This window comes from Barbus barbus (assembly GCF_936440315.1).
Source record: "Barbus barbus genome assembly, chromosome: 4".
In the NCBI taxonomy this organism is placed as follows: Eukaryota; Metazoa; Chordata; class Actinopteri; order Cypriniformes; family Cyprinidae; genus Barbus; species Barbus barbus.
Window position 1 is genome coordinate 33,516,680 of NC_136732.1, and position 16,476 is coordinate 33,533,155.

A 16,476-nucleotide genomic window follows, 5' to 3' on the forward strand; every position below is an offset into this window, starting at 1 on the left:
ACATGACTAGCGAGCGGAGGTACTGCGTCATTCTAATATGGCGTCGTGCTGAGCTTGTAGATCATCAACAAAACATAAAGTCGGTCCGCTGCTCAGTTCGCCTCGAGACCCTCCACTGCGATTCAAAAATGTCCACACAGGAGGTAAGGTAAAGATAGCGTCCTGAAACGTCGTGGCAACTCGGAGGGAGCCCAACAGCGTCCAGAAAAAAACTTTGAGGACGCCTCTGACTTCGCTTTGAATTTTCCAGGTAAACAACAACAGTAACGTTATAGATACGAGGACTGATTGTGGAGCAGTAAACAAAGTCTCGGGAGACAGTTCATATCTCTCTTTAACACAGGTTTCGTGGTTTGCATGTCTGCGTAAACAATGTTAAATGAAAGGCTGTTCTGTAGTTGTGAATGAATGCTGTGCACTGGGTGTGTTTTAAACAAATAACGTTATACCACCGTGGGAGCTTTCCATAATAACCACATCTAAAAAAGAAAATGCAATGTTTGTGTTTTGTTGTTGTTGTTGGCACCAGTGTCAGTGGAATATGTTGCTTAACCAGCTGCATGTCTACATAAACTAGTATTGGGTCAACATCAAGCATCACATGCTATCATCAGTCAGCAAAAACCGGTGTTGTGCCTATTTTCGACTCCCTGCCAAATTATTACCCCCCTCGTTGAAATCGCTACCTGATTGCCTAATCCTAACCCCACCCCTAATCCTAACCCCTCCCCCACACCTAACCCTAAACCTAGCTATACTAGGGGGGTAATAATCTGGCGGGGGTCAGAATTCGGCACTACACCGGGTCTCTAGTTGGATTTAACCTACAACCTGAGTTAAAGGATACAGACTACTGAAAGTAGACAGGGATATTTCTGACATGTTATCTCGCATAGCTGTTTAGGTTTGGCCACTTAAATTCATTTACTGATATGCAGAAACTCTTAATGACTGTTTTAATCAAACCTAAACATTTACATTCATATATTATTTACTCCAATCCTGCATGCACGCAGAACTTTCTGAGCCCATAGTGTAATGTCTCTTTCAGTGTTTTTTCTTCGTTACTGTATTCACATGACATTGTGGTGAGATTAATTCCCATCCCGAGAATGTGCCTACTTCCCTCTCCACGTGTTTCTTAACTCCTGACAAACTAGATTATAAATGTAATTCATTCTTTCTATCTCCGTAGAATCTATTCTAGAAAAAAGGTTTCGGTGCTTTAGAACAAAGAACTCTTTGGCAGTATTCTTATTTTTTCTATATTTTAAATGTATTATCTCACACAAAAATAAACAGTGGGGATCAAAAGTTTAAACTGTAATTTAAACCGAGAATAAATGTTTAAAATTGTATAAATTAATAATAAATTGTTAAAATAAAAACACAGAATGATTGTGACAAAATGAACAAGAAAAATGCAGATCCTGCACTATTTTGTGGTCAAGCATTTGTAATGTCTGCATTTTTTCCACTGTAAACAAAGTAATGATAATATAATTTATGAAAGAGCTTTTTATTTTAAATATGCAAATTAGATGCATTTTGGCTTTGTTTTAAAAGACTTTTGAACCCCAGTGTACATCCTCATGTGAGGATGAGATTAGCATGTGATCAATAGTCTGTTTGTAATCAGTGATAGACTTTGTTCTTTTCTTTTTTTTGTTGCTCTTAAGCATTTAATGCCCGAAACCGTGAGTCAGTCTTCAGTTTTGCTTTCCGTAAGGATCTTTGATTGTGGTAGACCAAACCATCCATGTTCTAGAGATGTTTTGTATCTTCATACATGACATGCAATATTCCATTCTCTAGGCGCAAAAAATGTGCTGGTAATGCCAAGGTCATGGGTTTGATTCCCAGGGAATGTGTGAATTGATAAAATGCAGTGTATGCCGCTTTGGATAAAAGCATCTGCATATGTAAATGTAAACTCTATACTGGCATTTTTTGTTCTTCATTAACTTCAATGTTTTTCTGCTGCAGTGATGTTAGGGACAGATGTTTCTGCAGACACCACACCCTTCTTCTCAGATGATAATGAGGGGGAGGGGCCAACCGATAATGGGGTGGGATCACCTCAGCCCGAGGAGGAGGAGTCTGCCAGCGGAGTGTCTGATAGGAGGGCTAAACTGACTGTGGCTGTACTCTGCTACATCAACCTGCTGAACTATATGGACCGATTCACTGTGGCAGGTAACCAGCGCTGTTAGATTTCTGCGCATCAGTGCTGCTGTACAATGCTGGATCCCTTTTGATTCAGATCAAATGCACAAGCAAGACACACAGCAGTAACACCCATACACGGCATGATTTATGTTCATGATATCAGATTATGCTAGCCTGAATTGTTAATTTTGAATCGGAGGGCTTTTAAATCACGAATTTTAAAAATACCAGCTAATTTTGTTTTTCTTTCATGTATTGTTGACTAATGCAGTGTTATTTTAATATTATTTATATACTATCTATTTAAAAAATATAGTGCATTTTTATATTTTCATTTGCAATTGAGGTTGTTTTAGTAATTTATGTACTTCTGTCATTTTTATGACTTTTTGTGTTTTTTTGTAATATTTCTGTTTAGCTTACATTTAATTTTTAGTTTTAGTAAGTTTATGATTTAAACTTTACACTTATTTCAATTAATTGCAACAGCAACATTTCTAATTTTGGTTTTTAAGTTTTAAAGGGATAGTTCACCCAAAAATGAAAATTCTGTCATTAATTACTCACCCTCATGTTGTTCCAAACCCGTAAGACCTTCGTTCATCTTTGGAACACAAATTAAGATATTTTTGATTATTTTTCCTGCATTGACTCCATATCCTGCGTTATTTTTGTTTTCTTTGTGCACAAAAAGTATTCTTGTAGCTTCGTAAAATTACGGTTGAACCACTGATGTCCCATGGACTGTTTTAACGATGTCCTTGCTACGTTTCTGGACCTTGATTGTGTAAGGATCCTTGCTCTCTATGGAGGGTCAGAGAGCGCTTGGATTTCATCAAAAATATCTTAATTTGTGTTCCAAAGATGAACGGAGGTCTTATGGGTTTGGAACAACATGAGGGTGAGTAATTAATGACAGAATTTTCATTTTTGGGTGAAAATTAATCCCTTTAAGTTCATCTAACATTTGTATTTTATTTCAGCTTTATTTTTTATTTAGTTTGATTTTCAGTTTGGGAAAAAGATTATTATTACTTATTTTTTTAAAGAATTATTTTTGGCGTTTTTACCTTTATTTGATAGGAAAGTACTTAGACAGGAAGCGAAGTTGGAGAGAGAAAGGGGGATGGGACTGGGTAAGGTCCACGAGCGGGACTCGAACACGGGAAGCCCTAAGCGCAACGGCACTAATATGTCGACACGCTGCCCACAAGGCTGTTAACAGGGGAAATTATATTTAATAGTTTTAGTTAACAGCAACAACACCTCTGATGAGGTTTATACACATACTTTTGCTATTAGTAATAGAGATTTTGTGGAAGGCAAAGAGATTTGTTGTTTCCAATGACTGTTTGAGATCTAAATATCTGTAGAAAGATTTCATTATTGTTTTACAAAACATATAATGCACAATGGTATTTTAATTCTTCAGTCAAAAAGCTGTGATAACCGTAAACTTCCTGTCTTGCAGGTGTACTTCCAGACATTGAGTTTTTCTTCGGCATTAGTGATGGAACATCAGGACTACTTCAGACAGGTGAGCGGATTCATACCATCTCAAATATTATTATATTATTATTATTCTTATTATTATTTATTCATTTTTCATTCACTTTGATTCTTTATTCCTTTTTAGTCTTCATCTGCAGTTACATGTTCTTGGCTCCTCTGTTTGGATACCTGGGTGACAGGTATAACAGGAAGTTGATCATGTGTGTGGGAATTTTTTTCTGGTCCCTAGTGACGTTAGCCAGTTCCTTCGTTGGAAAAGATGTAAGTCCTACATTAAACCATTCAGACTTTTAGACGAATGCATACAGGTTAATCCTACCCTTTATATTTGAATACAATTTTACACAGATACTTTCTTTATATTTCAAAGCAACAGTTTTCAGTCTTCTTTACTGACGTGTGTATTTTAAAGTGTGATACTGAGAGAGTAAGCTAATAGGATAAATCCTCTCTCAGCGTTTCTGGGCGTTTTTGTTGACGCGAGGGCTGGTGGGTGTTGGGGAGGCCAGTTACTCCACCATTGCTCCCACCATCATCGCTGACCTGTTCATCAAGGAGACGAGGACCAACATGCTGTCCATTTTCTACTTTGCAATCCCAGTGGGCAGGTGGGACAACACATCCACACATTCAAACAGAACACTGAGTGGAAATACTGGTCTTTGAGTTATTCACACTTCAGCTCTATGCACATTCATAACATGGTTCGATCCTCACACTCTGCCACATGCAGTTACATTATCAGTTTACATTATCATGTTTTTCCTTAACACCAAACAAAGTTGCATTTATATGCTTCCAGGCTGCTACTGTTGAGCGCCTCAGAGAAAGAACTAGTCACTGGATATAAAAATTTTTATGAGAATAATTAAATGCATTGACTGACATAAGGCGTACTTGGCCAGACTTTTCCAAAATCTACAGACAGCCTTATTTATGGATAAATCACTTTTTTATTTTTTCTCATGTAAATGTTGTGTAATATATGTTCATTCAAATTCAACAATTATTTGCGATTATTCTATTTGCTTTTATTAAATTATTGTAAAAACTTGTTCAAATGTTTGGTGTTGGTAAGAGTTTTATTAAAAAAATAAAAATCTTATGCTCAGCAAGGCTGCATTTATGTGATCAAAAACAGTAATATTGTGAAATACTATTACAATTAAAAACGATTTTTTATTTGAATATATTTTAATTTATTCCTGTAATTTTGAAGCTAAATGTCCAGTAGTCATTTGTGCAACAAACCAGTTTGGCTGCTTAACATGTTTGTAGAGACCATTACATTTTTTCTTTGATGAATTCTTTAAGCATAAGCTGCAGTGTGGACCAGACCTGATCCCCATTCTCATTCAAATCTGCCGGCCTTTCTTTCCTCAGTGGTCTGGGTTATATCGTGGGCTCAAAGCTGGATGATGTGGCTGGGGATTGGCACTGGGCTCTTCGGGTATGTCTGCAGCACCAAACCTCTCACTGTTTTTCTGTCTCTGGGTGGATTATAAAATACATGCTTATTGCTTTCACCACAAAATCACACTGGGAGATTAAATACAATGATAACAATTATCTGTAATTTTCTCACTTATTCTCACTTTCATTTTCTCTCTGCCTTTTTTGTTTGCTCTTTTCGTTGGTTTCTCTTTTATAGGTAACTCCTGGTCTGGGGCTGCTGGGCGTGATCCTTTTGTTCTTTGTAGTTCAGGAGCCAAAGCGGGGTGCGATCGAAGCTCATCCAGAGCACACGCTGCACAGAACCAGCTGGCTGGCGGACATAAAAGCACTCTGCAAGAAGTGAGTGTCTGAGAGCTCATGTTGCCTTTAAACCCTCATTAAGATGTCACGGCCTTTGCATTCGATTTTATGCATGGAATTTTTCAATATCAGATAATGCTGCTTGACTGGCCTGAGGTGACATCACCGCAGCCTCTATCTGAGATGATAAAGGAAATGATAAAATATCTAATCACTCACAATCACAAGTGTTTTTGTTTTTTTAGATATAAGGGTAATAACCATTGTTCTTGGTGGCTGCTGTTGTAATGCATATATATTTTTAACAATATTTCAGCAAGTTTTTGCCCATGCATTGGAAGTCAGTAGGGTCAAAAACAACAAAATATTTCATTTCAGTATTTTCCTCGGAAGAAAGTCATATGAAAGTATGATATATTAAATATTACAATTTCGAGTGCCATTTTTCTACATTATTATATATGTCATTTATGTAACTGTAAGCTTTGCTGTCACAGCAATAAATTACATTATAAAATAAATTCAAATAGATAAGTTTTTTTTTTATTTTATTTAAGTATTATTTCACAATATCACCTACATTTCACTGCTGGTTATACTCTGTATAATTGTGTATGTGACATAAAAATCTTGAATCAATATTACGGTTTTAATTTGATCAGATTTCTTTCAAAACAATTATCCTTAATTATTTCACAATTTTGACCAGTAGTGTAATATAGCATAAGCTGGATAAGTGATATATATGATTTTCCAGCTATTAGTTGTGTGGTTATTTGCAACGACTGAATGTTTCCTTTCTGAACTCAATGTCTCTCTCTGTCTCCCTCTTCATTTCTGTTTCAGTCCAAGTTTTGTTCTGTCCACGTTTGGCTTCACGACTGTGGCCTTTGTGACAGGATCACTGGCCCTGTGGGCCCCTACCTTTTTATTCAGAGCGGGCGTCTTCACTGGAGAGAAGCAGCCGTGTTTAAAAGCCCCCTGTGACAACTCTGACAGGTGTCAACCCCTCATACACACCACCTCATTCTCTCAAGATACACAACTTGACTTAGGCACACACTTTTGTGTTCTGTTGACGTCTTTGTAGTAGGCCCGTGTCCGACAGCTCATCAGAATTACCGGCCCGAGTCTGTCTTTTTTCCCCCTTCTCCCAAAACAGCTTATACTACTGTTTCAGCTATTAAAATAGTTCAGTTTTGTATGTAATGGCAAAGTGATTGTATTTCGTTTAGTTATTTTAAGTTAATTTAGAAAAACTTTTGGAGCATTTTTTTATTCGTTAAATGTAAGTTTTTGATTTTTAAAGTAACGACCAAGCGGAAGCAGCAGACAGAGTTGACCATAGCCTATGTTTGATCAATTTAGCTTTCTCAAATCATCACGACTTGTCTAAAATTAAATCTATAGTTATAAAACAGCTCCACAATGTTAGTTTAAATGCTTAACCTAGATAAATGTGCACTGACGCATATCCAGTCGTTTGTGCGGAGTGGAAGCTGAAGCACGCTTTACAGAACATGGATGCGCCAGAGTGATCACTTGCATTGGAAACATTTGCCACTGCAAGCCAGTCAGGACCCGACTGACGGGCTTGCAGACCTCTACTTTGTAGTCTTTAAAATGGTACTATTATGATTTTACAACAGTGTGTTTGCACATGCAGTGTTGTAAATATTCCTAAATTAAACACATGCACTAATAATGTTCTTCTTATTTCCTCCGCCCTGCAGTCTGATTTTTGGCGTCGTCACAGTTGTGACGGGCATCCTAGGCGTAGCGAGTGGCGTGCAAGTGAGCAAGAAGCTGAGGATCAAAACCTCTCGAGCTGATCCACTAGTCTGTGCTGCAGGACTCCTCCTCGCTGCTCCGTTTCTCTATCTGTCCATCATATTTGCTCAGGCTAGCACTGTGGCCACATATGTAAGTCACTCATTTGACCCCGTTTTATCCAAAAGACCTTTTTTTTTCCAGGAAGTGTTTCTGTTTTCAGTGTGATTGACCTCAGTGTTGAATGTAGGGCAGTTTTATGCTGACCATAATTTTGTTCCCATCAGGTCTTTATCTTTCTGGGTGAGACATTCCTGTCTATGAATTGGGCCATTGTTGCTGATATCCTTCTGGTGAGTTTCCCTTCTTTCATTTTATCCACTACCAACTCAAAAGAATATTTTATTTTTTCACTCACCCTCATGTTTTTGCCAACTTGTATGCTCTTGTTTTTTCCGTAAAACACAAAAGTAGGCTTTTTTGAAGAATTGTTATTTATTGCCATTCAACAACATGGTGTTCAGAGTGCACAGATTGTCAAACTCTAAAAAGGACAAGAAAGCACCATAAAGTAGTTAATATGACTGGCACACTATTATCAAAGTCTTTTAAAGCAGGGGTTCTCAATTAAAGGGCTTCTAATGGGGGCCACAGAATGACTTAAAATTATTTAATTATGTGTTTAAAAAAAAGTTAAAACAAGAAGCTAAAAACAGCAAAAATCAAGCTGAAAAGGATTTTTTTTTGAAAAACATAATCTAAATAAATATAACAGAATCACAAAATGAATCCTGTTTACTGAATTTTATTTCAACACTCCCAATTTCTGTTAATAAAAAAAAAAGACTAGCATTGCTATAATTGCATACCAGAGGAAATATTTTGGCTAATATGGTCTTTGAATATTGTGAAACACTGTTCTAAAGCCATTTCATATCTTTACAATGCTTTAGAAATGTCTTCTTTTGTGTCCCAGTGAAATAACAACAGCATATGATTTTGAAACAGCATGAAGCCTCTTTCTTAATGTTCTCGTTTCTCTCTCTCTCTCTCTCGCTTCTCTCAGTATGTTGTGATCCCCACACGGCGCTCCACAGCAGAAGCCTTTCAGATTGTACTCTCGCACTTGCTGGGCGACGCTATTAGCCCTTACCTCATAGGAGTGGTACGTCAATCTCACCATTGCTCACAAAAAGTTTTTCAAAATTCTTTTTAAAAAACACTTTAGGTTGCATGTCATGTGTTTTTTTCCCCCTTTAAGGTGTCAGACTCGATAAAGAAATCAGACTCGTACATGTGGGAGTTTCGTTCACTTCAGATGTCACTCCTGCTGTGCTCCTTTGTGGCCGTGGGGGGCGGAGCATTCTTCCTGGCCACGGCCCTCTTCATCGAGAAAGACCGGCATCTGGCAGAAAACTACGTGCCCTCCGGTGAGTGAGCTCACTGATGACATTACAGTCTTGTTTTAGATTTAGAGGCCATTCATATTTCCAAAGAATTTAGTCATTTCAGGACATTCTTGGAAGACTTGTTTGTTTGTTAATTTTGTTTTTTATACTTTTATGCTTATTAATATGAGTTAAATACATTTATTGAGTCTATGACCTCTTGTAGATTAATAGGCTGTTCTAAATGTTCTCTTTGCTCCAAATTAATTTTCAGAATTTTTAAACCATCTAGAAACATTAAGATATTTGAGGTATCTTCTGGAAACTCAGAAGAGTACAAATTAGAGTAATATTCTTTGAAAGTGTCATTAATTTCCTTGGGGTCCATTGTTAGTTGTTGTGCTCCGTTTCGAATCTATAGAATTATTTTAGAAGCTGACTGACATTTTATCTGATGTGCTAGTATTCGGCTTGCTTTTTCCCCATGTTCATAAAAATAATTTTTGAATAACTCTTCTGAAGGAGTTAATGAGACGTGGCTATCTATTTTTGCTATGGAATCAATGAGTTGTAATTTTGCATTCTTTAGTTTGTTGGTATATGAAGAATAAGATATGATTTCACCTCTGATGACTACTTTAAATGTTTCCCGTAAAGTTGATGGTGATACCTCTTCATATGTGTTTGTAGCCAAAGAATTATCAATTGCTGTTGATATATATGTATGAAATTTTTTTGTCTGCCAACAGAATTGGATTTATGGGGCATTGGTTACTGCAGAGAGTAAATCGTAAATCTAAAAGTAGTGGGGTGTGACCCGATATTATAATGGCAGAGTATTGAGTTTTTTCTAATGAAGGAAGTAGTGTTTTATCAATATAGAAATAATCTATTCTAGAGTAAGAAGAATGAACATGAGAGAAATAGGAAAATTCTCTTTTTTGTGGAAATAAAATTCTCCATGGATCCAAACATCCTGTTTGTGCCATAAAAGTAGAGCGAGCTACAGATAATTTAGATTGTGGCATTGGTTTTAGATTTGAACGATCGAATTTTGGGTTAACAACACAATTTAAATCTCCGCCAAAATTTTTTTGTATGTATTTAAATCTGGTAGATGTGAGATGATTTTATGAATGAAGTTAACATCGTCCCAATTTGGGGCATAAACACATACCAGGACAACAGGGACTTGAAACAGATATCCAGTCACGATAACAAAGCATCCTTGGGGATCAGAAACACATTTAGATACATAAAACTGGACTTTATTATGAATTAATTGTTGCTCCTCTTGTCTTACTGTTGAAATGGGAATGAAAAATCTGTCCAACCCATGGTTTTCTAAGTCTTACCTGATCTGCTATTTGTAAATGCATTTCTTGCAGAAACGCTATATCCGTTTTCATTTTTTTGAGATGAGCGAAAATATGGCAGTTCCCCCAGTAATCCCTCAAATTATGTTGTGTGGTGAATAAATAATGTATAATAGTGTTGTGTGTCCACGTTTATTGTGAAGTGTTCATGAAATGGATTGCCTGAGCGAAGAAACTGTTCCTGTGTCTGGTCGTTCTGGTGCTCAGAGCTCTGTAGCGTCGACCAGACGGTAACAGTTCAAAGAGGGAGTGTGCTGGATGTGAGGGGTCCAGAGTGATTTTGCCAGCCCTTTTGCTCACTCTGGATGAGTACAGTTCTTGGAGAGTGGGGAGGGTTGTACCAATGATTCGCTCAGCAGTCCGGACTACCCTCTGTAGTCTTCTGAGGTCAGATTTGGTAGCTGAGCTGAACCAGACAGTTATTGAAGTGCAGAGGACAGATTCAATTATGATGGAGTAGAACTGTTTCAGCAAGTCCTGTGGCAGGTTGAATTTCATCAGCTGGCGAAGGAAGTACAACCTCTGCTGGGCCTTTTTCACAATGGACTCAATGTGATTGTCCCACTTCAGGTCCTCAGAAATTGTGGTGCCCAGGAATCTGAATGACTCCACTCACAGTGCTGTTCATGATGGTGAGTGTGGGGAGAGCAGGGGGGTTTCTCCTGAAGTCCACGATCATCTCCACAGTTTTGAGCGTGTTAAGCTCCAGGTTGTTAAGACTGCACTAGACCGCCAGCTCTTTAACCTCCTGTCTGTAAGCAGACTCGTCACCGTCCTGAATGAGGCCGATCAGTGTGGTGTCGTCTGCAAACTTCAGGAGCTTATAAAATGCATTATGTGAATGCTTGGCTAAAGACATGTGTCTTTAATCTAGATTTAAAAGGAGAGAGTGTGTCTGAACCCCGAATGTTATCAGGAAGGCTATTCCAGAGTTTGGGAGCCAAATGTGAAAAATCTCTACCTCCTTTAGTGGACTTTGCTATCCTAGGTACTGCGAAAAGTCAAGAGTTTTGCGACCTTAGGGAGCGGGTTGGATTATAGCGTGGTAGAAGACAAGTTAGGTACGCAGGAGCTAAACCATTTAGGGCCTTATAGGCAAGTAATAATATTTTGTAAATGATACGGAACTTAATAGGTAGCCAGTGCAGAGACTGTAAAATTGGGGTAATATGATCATAATTTCTTGATCTGGTAAGAACTCTAGCCGCTGCATTTTGGACTCTCTGTAGCTTGTTTATTGAAGATGCAGGACAACCACCTAGCAGTGCGTTACAATAGTCCAGTCTAGAGGTCATGAATGCATGAACTAGCTTTTCTGCATCAGAAATGGGTAGCATGTTTCTAAGATGGAAGAATGCTGTTTTTGTAACATGGGAAATATGATTTTCAAAGGACAAGTTGCTGTCTAATATAACACCCAGATTTTTTACTTTAGAGGACGTAACAGTACATCCGTCTAGTTGCAAATTGTAATCCAAGAGATTCTGTGTACTGTTTTTTGGTCCAATAAGTAATATCTCTGTCTTATCTGAATTTAATAGGAGGAAATTATTGTTCATCCAATCTTTTACACAATCTATTATCTTAGTTTAGAAGTTTCATCTGGTCTTGTTGAGATATATAGTTGAGTATCATCAGCATAACAATGAAAACTAATCCCGTATTTTTTAATAATATTACCAAGAGGCAACATGTATATTGAAAATAGCAGAGGACCCAGGACAGATCCTTGTGGTACTTCATACTTTACTGGTGATAATTGAGATGACTCCCCATTTAAATGAACAAAGTGGTAGCGATCGGACAGGTAGGATCTAAACCATCTTAAAGCCTGCCCTTGAATACCAGTATAGTTTTGTAATCAATCTATGAGTATGTCATGGTCTATAGTGTCGAACGCAGCACTAAGATCAAGTAAAACTACATTTATTCATTTAGCAGACGCTTTTATCCAAAGCAACTTACATTGCATTCAAGTTACAGTTTTTACATTTTTATCAGCTCTTACTGATAAAACTAGCAATGAGATGCAGCCTTGGTCTGACGCAAGAAGCAAGTCATTTGTAATTTTAACAAGTGCAGTTTCTGTACTATGGTGAGACCTGAAACCTGACAGAAATTCTTCATAGAGATAATTTTTTTGAAAGGAGCACAATTGAGCAGACACAACATTTTCTAAAAATGTTTACATAAACGGAAGATTTGAAATGGGTCTGTAATTTGCCAGTTCATTAGAATATATAATATAGCACATATGTGGTTTCTTAATAAGAGGCTTAATAACCGCCAGCTTGAATGGTTTTGGGATGTGGCCTAAAGATAACGATGAGTTAATAATATTGAGAAGCGGTTCTTCTGCTACAGGTAACAACTCTTTCAGTAGTTTAGTGGGTACAGGATATAATAAACATGTTGTTGGTTTAGATGCACTGATAAGTTTATTTAGCTCTTCCTGTCCTATAGTTGTAAAGCGCTGCATTTTTTCTTTGGGTGCGATGAATGAAGCTGAAATACTAGACGCAGTAGAATCTACATTTGTTATTGTATTTCTGATGTTATCTATTTTATCAGTGAAGAAATTCATACAGTCATTAGTATTAGACTTTGAGGGAATATTTAGATCGGGCGGTGTCTGTTTATTTGTTAATCTAGCCACTGTGCTAAATAAAATCCTTGGATTGTTTTGGTTATTATCTATGAGTTTGCGGATATGCTCTGCCCTGGCAGCTTTTAGAGCCTGTCTATAGCTGGACATACTGTTTTTCCACGCAGTTCTAAAAACTTCCAAGTTAGTTTTTCTCCATTTGCGCTCAAGATTACGAGTTTCTTTCTTGAAAGAATGGGTATAACTGTTGTACCAAGAATTAAATAAAACGAATGCTTTAAAAATAACTATATCTTTTACAAGTCATCCTCGTAGATAGATTCTCCACTTAAAGATAAGTTTAGATATTCTGGTTGTCCTTAGGCATTGACCCGTTGGTCGTAGAACTGTTTCTCTGCCTGAGGTGAATTGAATATGAAAGTTTGTTCTTTGAATGTCACTCTCAAACGAGCTGGGTAAAGCAGCTGGAATCGTATTCCTTTTTGGTAAAGTGATTGTTTTATGCTGTTGTATCAAGCGTGTTTCTTCGACAGGACAGGGCAGCGCTGAGATCCAGATATATTCGGACTGCATTCCCCTTGTACTGGATCTCATGACTCCTTGACCATCGGAGTAGCCTCTCTTTGTCTTGGAACCGGTGGAAGCAAACCACAAATGGATGTGATTTTCGGCCACATGTCGGTTTTTGACCGGGTGATCGGTGAGCTCTCTCCAGTGTTGGTGGTTCATCGAAAACTTCTGCTCCCGTCACCTCCTTTAGCATTTCAGAAACGAACTTAACGAGATCTTGATTATTTTCACTCTCTTCTGAAATATTAACAATCCTCAAGTTGGATCTACGGGATCTGTTTTCCAGGTCTTCGATGCGGTCAAGCAAGGACGAGTTTTGGGTTTGCAGAGTTTTGATAACTTTTTCTGCCGCTATCAGCTTTTCAAAGTTTTCCCCCGACTCAGGATTCCATCGTCACCAAACGGCCTTGAAAGTCATCCACCGTTTCTTGTAATGCATCTATGGAACTTTGCAAAGGACCAATAAATTCTTGAATCAAACCACAAGTGTCTTCTCTGGTACTATTTCTTTGTTTTTTTTGTTCAGAAACTAATTGGTCCATGGAGACAGGTTTAATAGTCTCAGTCGCGGATTGTTTCTCTGCATTATGTTAGATGAGGTAGCCATGAGGTAGCCATGGCTGTTAATTTACCCGCTATGCTAACGGTTGATTTCTTGGTCAGCAGAGCTGAGGAGTGAGCTTGCTTTTGTTTGGAGTTGCTCATAGTTCTGCAATGTCTTAAGTAACTATTACTGTGATTATTGATCTTATTTGTCTTATAAATTTTGAAACTTAAAGGAATGGATCGGGAGCCCCCGTTCTCAAGCTGTTCACTCCTTCATTGCTATACCGGAAGTGTCCAATATGAATTAAATAAATAGATTTAGTATATTTTTATATTTAGCTTAGGTTTTAGTGTTTTTATGTTATATATTAATTAATTATATACATATATTCTAATTCTATTCTTTAAAAAAAAGCTTGCCCCTTTTAGATTTGCACTAGCTTCTGTTCTTTTTGTATTCTATCTTATTTGCTTTCTTTTTATTTATTATACAACTAACTAAAAGAAAAAGAAAAAAGGTCTCTAACACTAGCTTGCTCGATTCTTTTTCTATTCTGTTCTCTTTTAATTTATTATATTAAAAAAATAAAATAAAAATAACTTGATACGTGTAATGCGTTAAGCTAACTGAAACTTTTTATAGCACTTACATATCATTACTCTTGTTGATTTTGTTGATTGCTCTCTTGATTGCTTCCATTGTCCTCATTTGTAAGTCGCTTTGGATAAAAGCGTCTGCTAAATGTAAATGTATATTGTTCATATATATATATATATATATATATATATATATATATATATATATATATTTATTGTTTATCTTTAATTTTAATTAACTATAATTTTAAAATTAATTTATTTTTAGTACTTTACAACTCACTTCATTTAGATGTTGGTGCAACATTTCTAAACATTTTTAAGTGTATCATGATATATTTATATTTTATAATTTACTTTATTTCAATTAATTATAACCTGCTTTTAAGAAGGAATTTTAAAAGAGATATTCCTGGTTGAATACAGCTTCAGTGTCTATGAATGGCATTTTGTGGCTTGCGATCATAAGTGCATTACAATAAATGCATGCTTTTAATCAATTATTAATTTTCTTTTTAGTCTCTTCATTAAGCAATATGCTGACCGGTTATGTCATCTTTTCCATTTGTTGGTTTTGGCTAAATCTTTAAATACAATTCTCAGTCACTTAATTTGTCAGGGTCATTACAGGTACTTTAGAAATCTAATATACTGATGTGTCTCTTTATTTTTCAGATGACGCACCGATTGTTGTTCCAAAGAGAGGGAGGTCCACTAAAATATCAGTGTCGAGTGTTTTAATTTGAGATGACTCAAGGATTTGGATTGTTCGCAACACGGGGAGCAACACTGGCCTAGGCAGACAGAGCCAGTGCCATCAGCAGCCAATCCTGGAGCACTAATCACTGATTGGACTATCTCCACAATAGGGAGTTTTATAGTAATTTATTATGCTTATATTTTTGTTTATATCCTTAACACCGATATTGATTTGAGAACATTTTGAATTAACAAAAATATCAGGAACGTCTTACCTGGAAGTCCTGTGTGCCGTTGACCATTCTGCCTTCCACCCGGATGAGTCCTTTGGGAGGAGACAGAGGCACAAAGAAGGTTATATAAAAGTTTATATGTTGAAGATATTTCTTTTATCTGCTTTTAATTGAAACTCATCGAGCTGTGTTTTACAATTCATGTAAATTATATTTGAGATGTTTTTATTGGAGGGGATCTCAAGTGATTTTTCAAATTGCTGTCTATAGGTTCTTGAGTCAGTTAACTAAAACCAAGCTACTCTCCAAATGCTGTTGCATTTGTTTTCATCAAACCTGGACTGTGACTGAAAACTAGCAGAATCAGACTGAGCTTGAGCAGCACTGAAGCCTGTCTGTGATCTGCCTTTACAAACTTCAGTCTTTCCTCATGTATTACTATTTTTTTCTTCTATGCTAACATTTGAGATTATAGTCTTTTAAGAAGTACACATAAACACTAATGCTACCATGGCATGAATCACACATTAATTCATTTGATTATATCTACTTATATATTTGTTGCAAGGGCCTGGTTCAAGGCATGTTTTAATGTGCCATTTTAACTGTAAGAAACTTTTTGTTTTTAAATGAAAGCAGTTTGTTGTGCATTCCCTCTGCTGTTGTTGTTTTCTAGGCTATCCGTTTGAGTTAATTTGCAAATTGTTTTGTAACTTTTTTTAATATTAAATGAGGAATTTCATCTAATTTGTGTATTTTTGATCATGTTAAAACATGCTTTAAATCTTTAACAGCACATCGAAATAATGGCAAGTATTTTTTATTTCTGCTATATATCTTTCTCTGTCTTTTGCATGATTTGCGATCTCTCTCTCTCTCTCTCTCTCTCTCTCTCTCTCTCTCTCTCTCTCTCTCTCTCTCTCTCTCTCTGCCTCTCTCTCTGCCTCTCTCTCTGCCTCTCTCTCTGCCTCTCTCTCTGCCTCTCTCTCTCTGCCTCTCTCTCTCTGCCTCTCTCTCTCTGCCTCTCTCTCTCTCTCTCTCTCTCTCTGCCTCTCTCTCTCTCTCTCTCTCTCTGCCTCTCTCTCTCTCTCTCTCTCTCTGCCTCTCTCTCTCTCTCTCTCTCTCTCTGCCTCTCTCTCTCTCTCTCTCTCTCTGCCTCTCTCTCTCTCTCTCTGCCTCTCTCTCTCTCTCTCTCTCTCTCTCTGCCTCTCTCTCTCTCTCTCTCTCTCTCTCTCTGCCTCTCTCTCTCTCTCTCT

At 37.1% G+C, this 16,476-nt stretch overlaps 1 protein-coding gene across 1 annotated transcript; it reads left to right on the plus strand.

Annotated features, from left to right (window-relative positions):
• On the plus strand, nucleotides 1-15,967 carry LOC306861997 (protein spinster homolog 1-like). The gene is made up of 13 exons (XM_079404563.1): nucleotides 1-250; nucleotides 1,987-2,196; nucleotides 3,641-3,706; nucleotides 3,806-3,942; nucleotides 4,138-4,289; nucleotides 5,065-5,131; nucleotides 5,333-5,475; nucleotides 6,283-6,435; nucleotides 7,170-7,359; nucleotides 7,494-7,559; nucleotides 8,273-8,371; nucleotides 8,468-8,636; nucleotides 14,964-15,967. The coding sequence occupies exons 2-13, from the start codon at nucleotides 1,989-1,991 to the stop codon at nucleotides 15,032-15,034; spliced, it is 1,521 nt and encodes a 506-aa protein (XP_079260689.1). The 5' UTR covers nucleotides 1-250; nucleotides 1,987-1,988; the 3' UTR covers nucleotides 15,035-15,967.
• The last annotated feature ends 509 nt before the right edge of the window (nucleotides 15,968-16,476 follow it).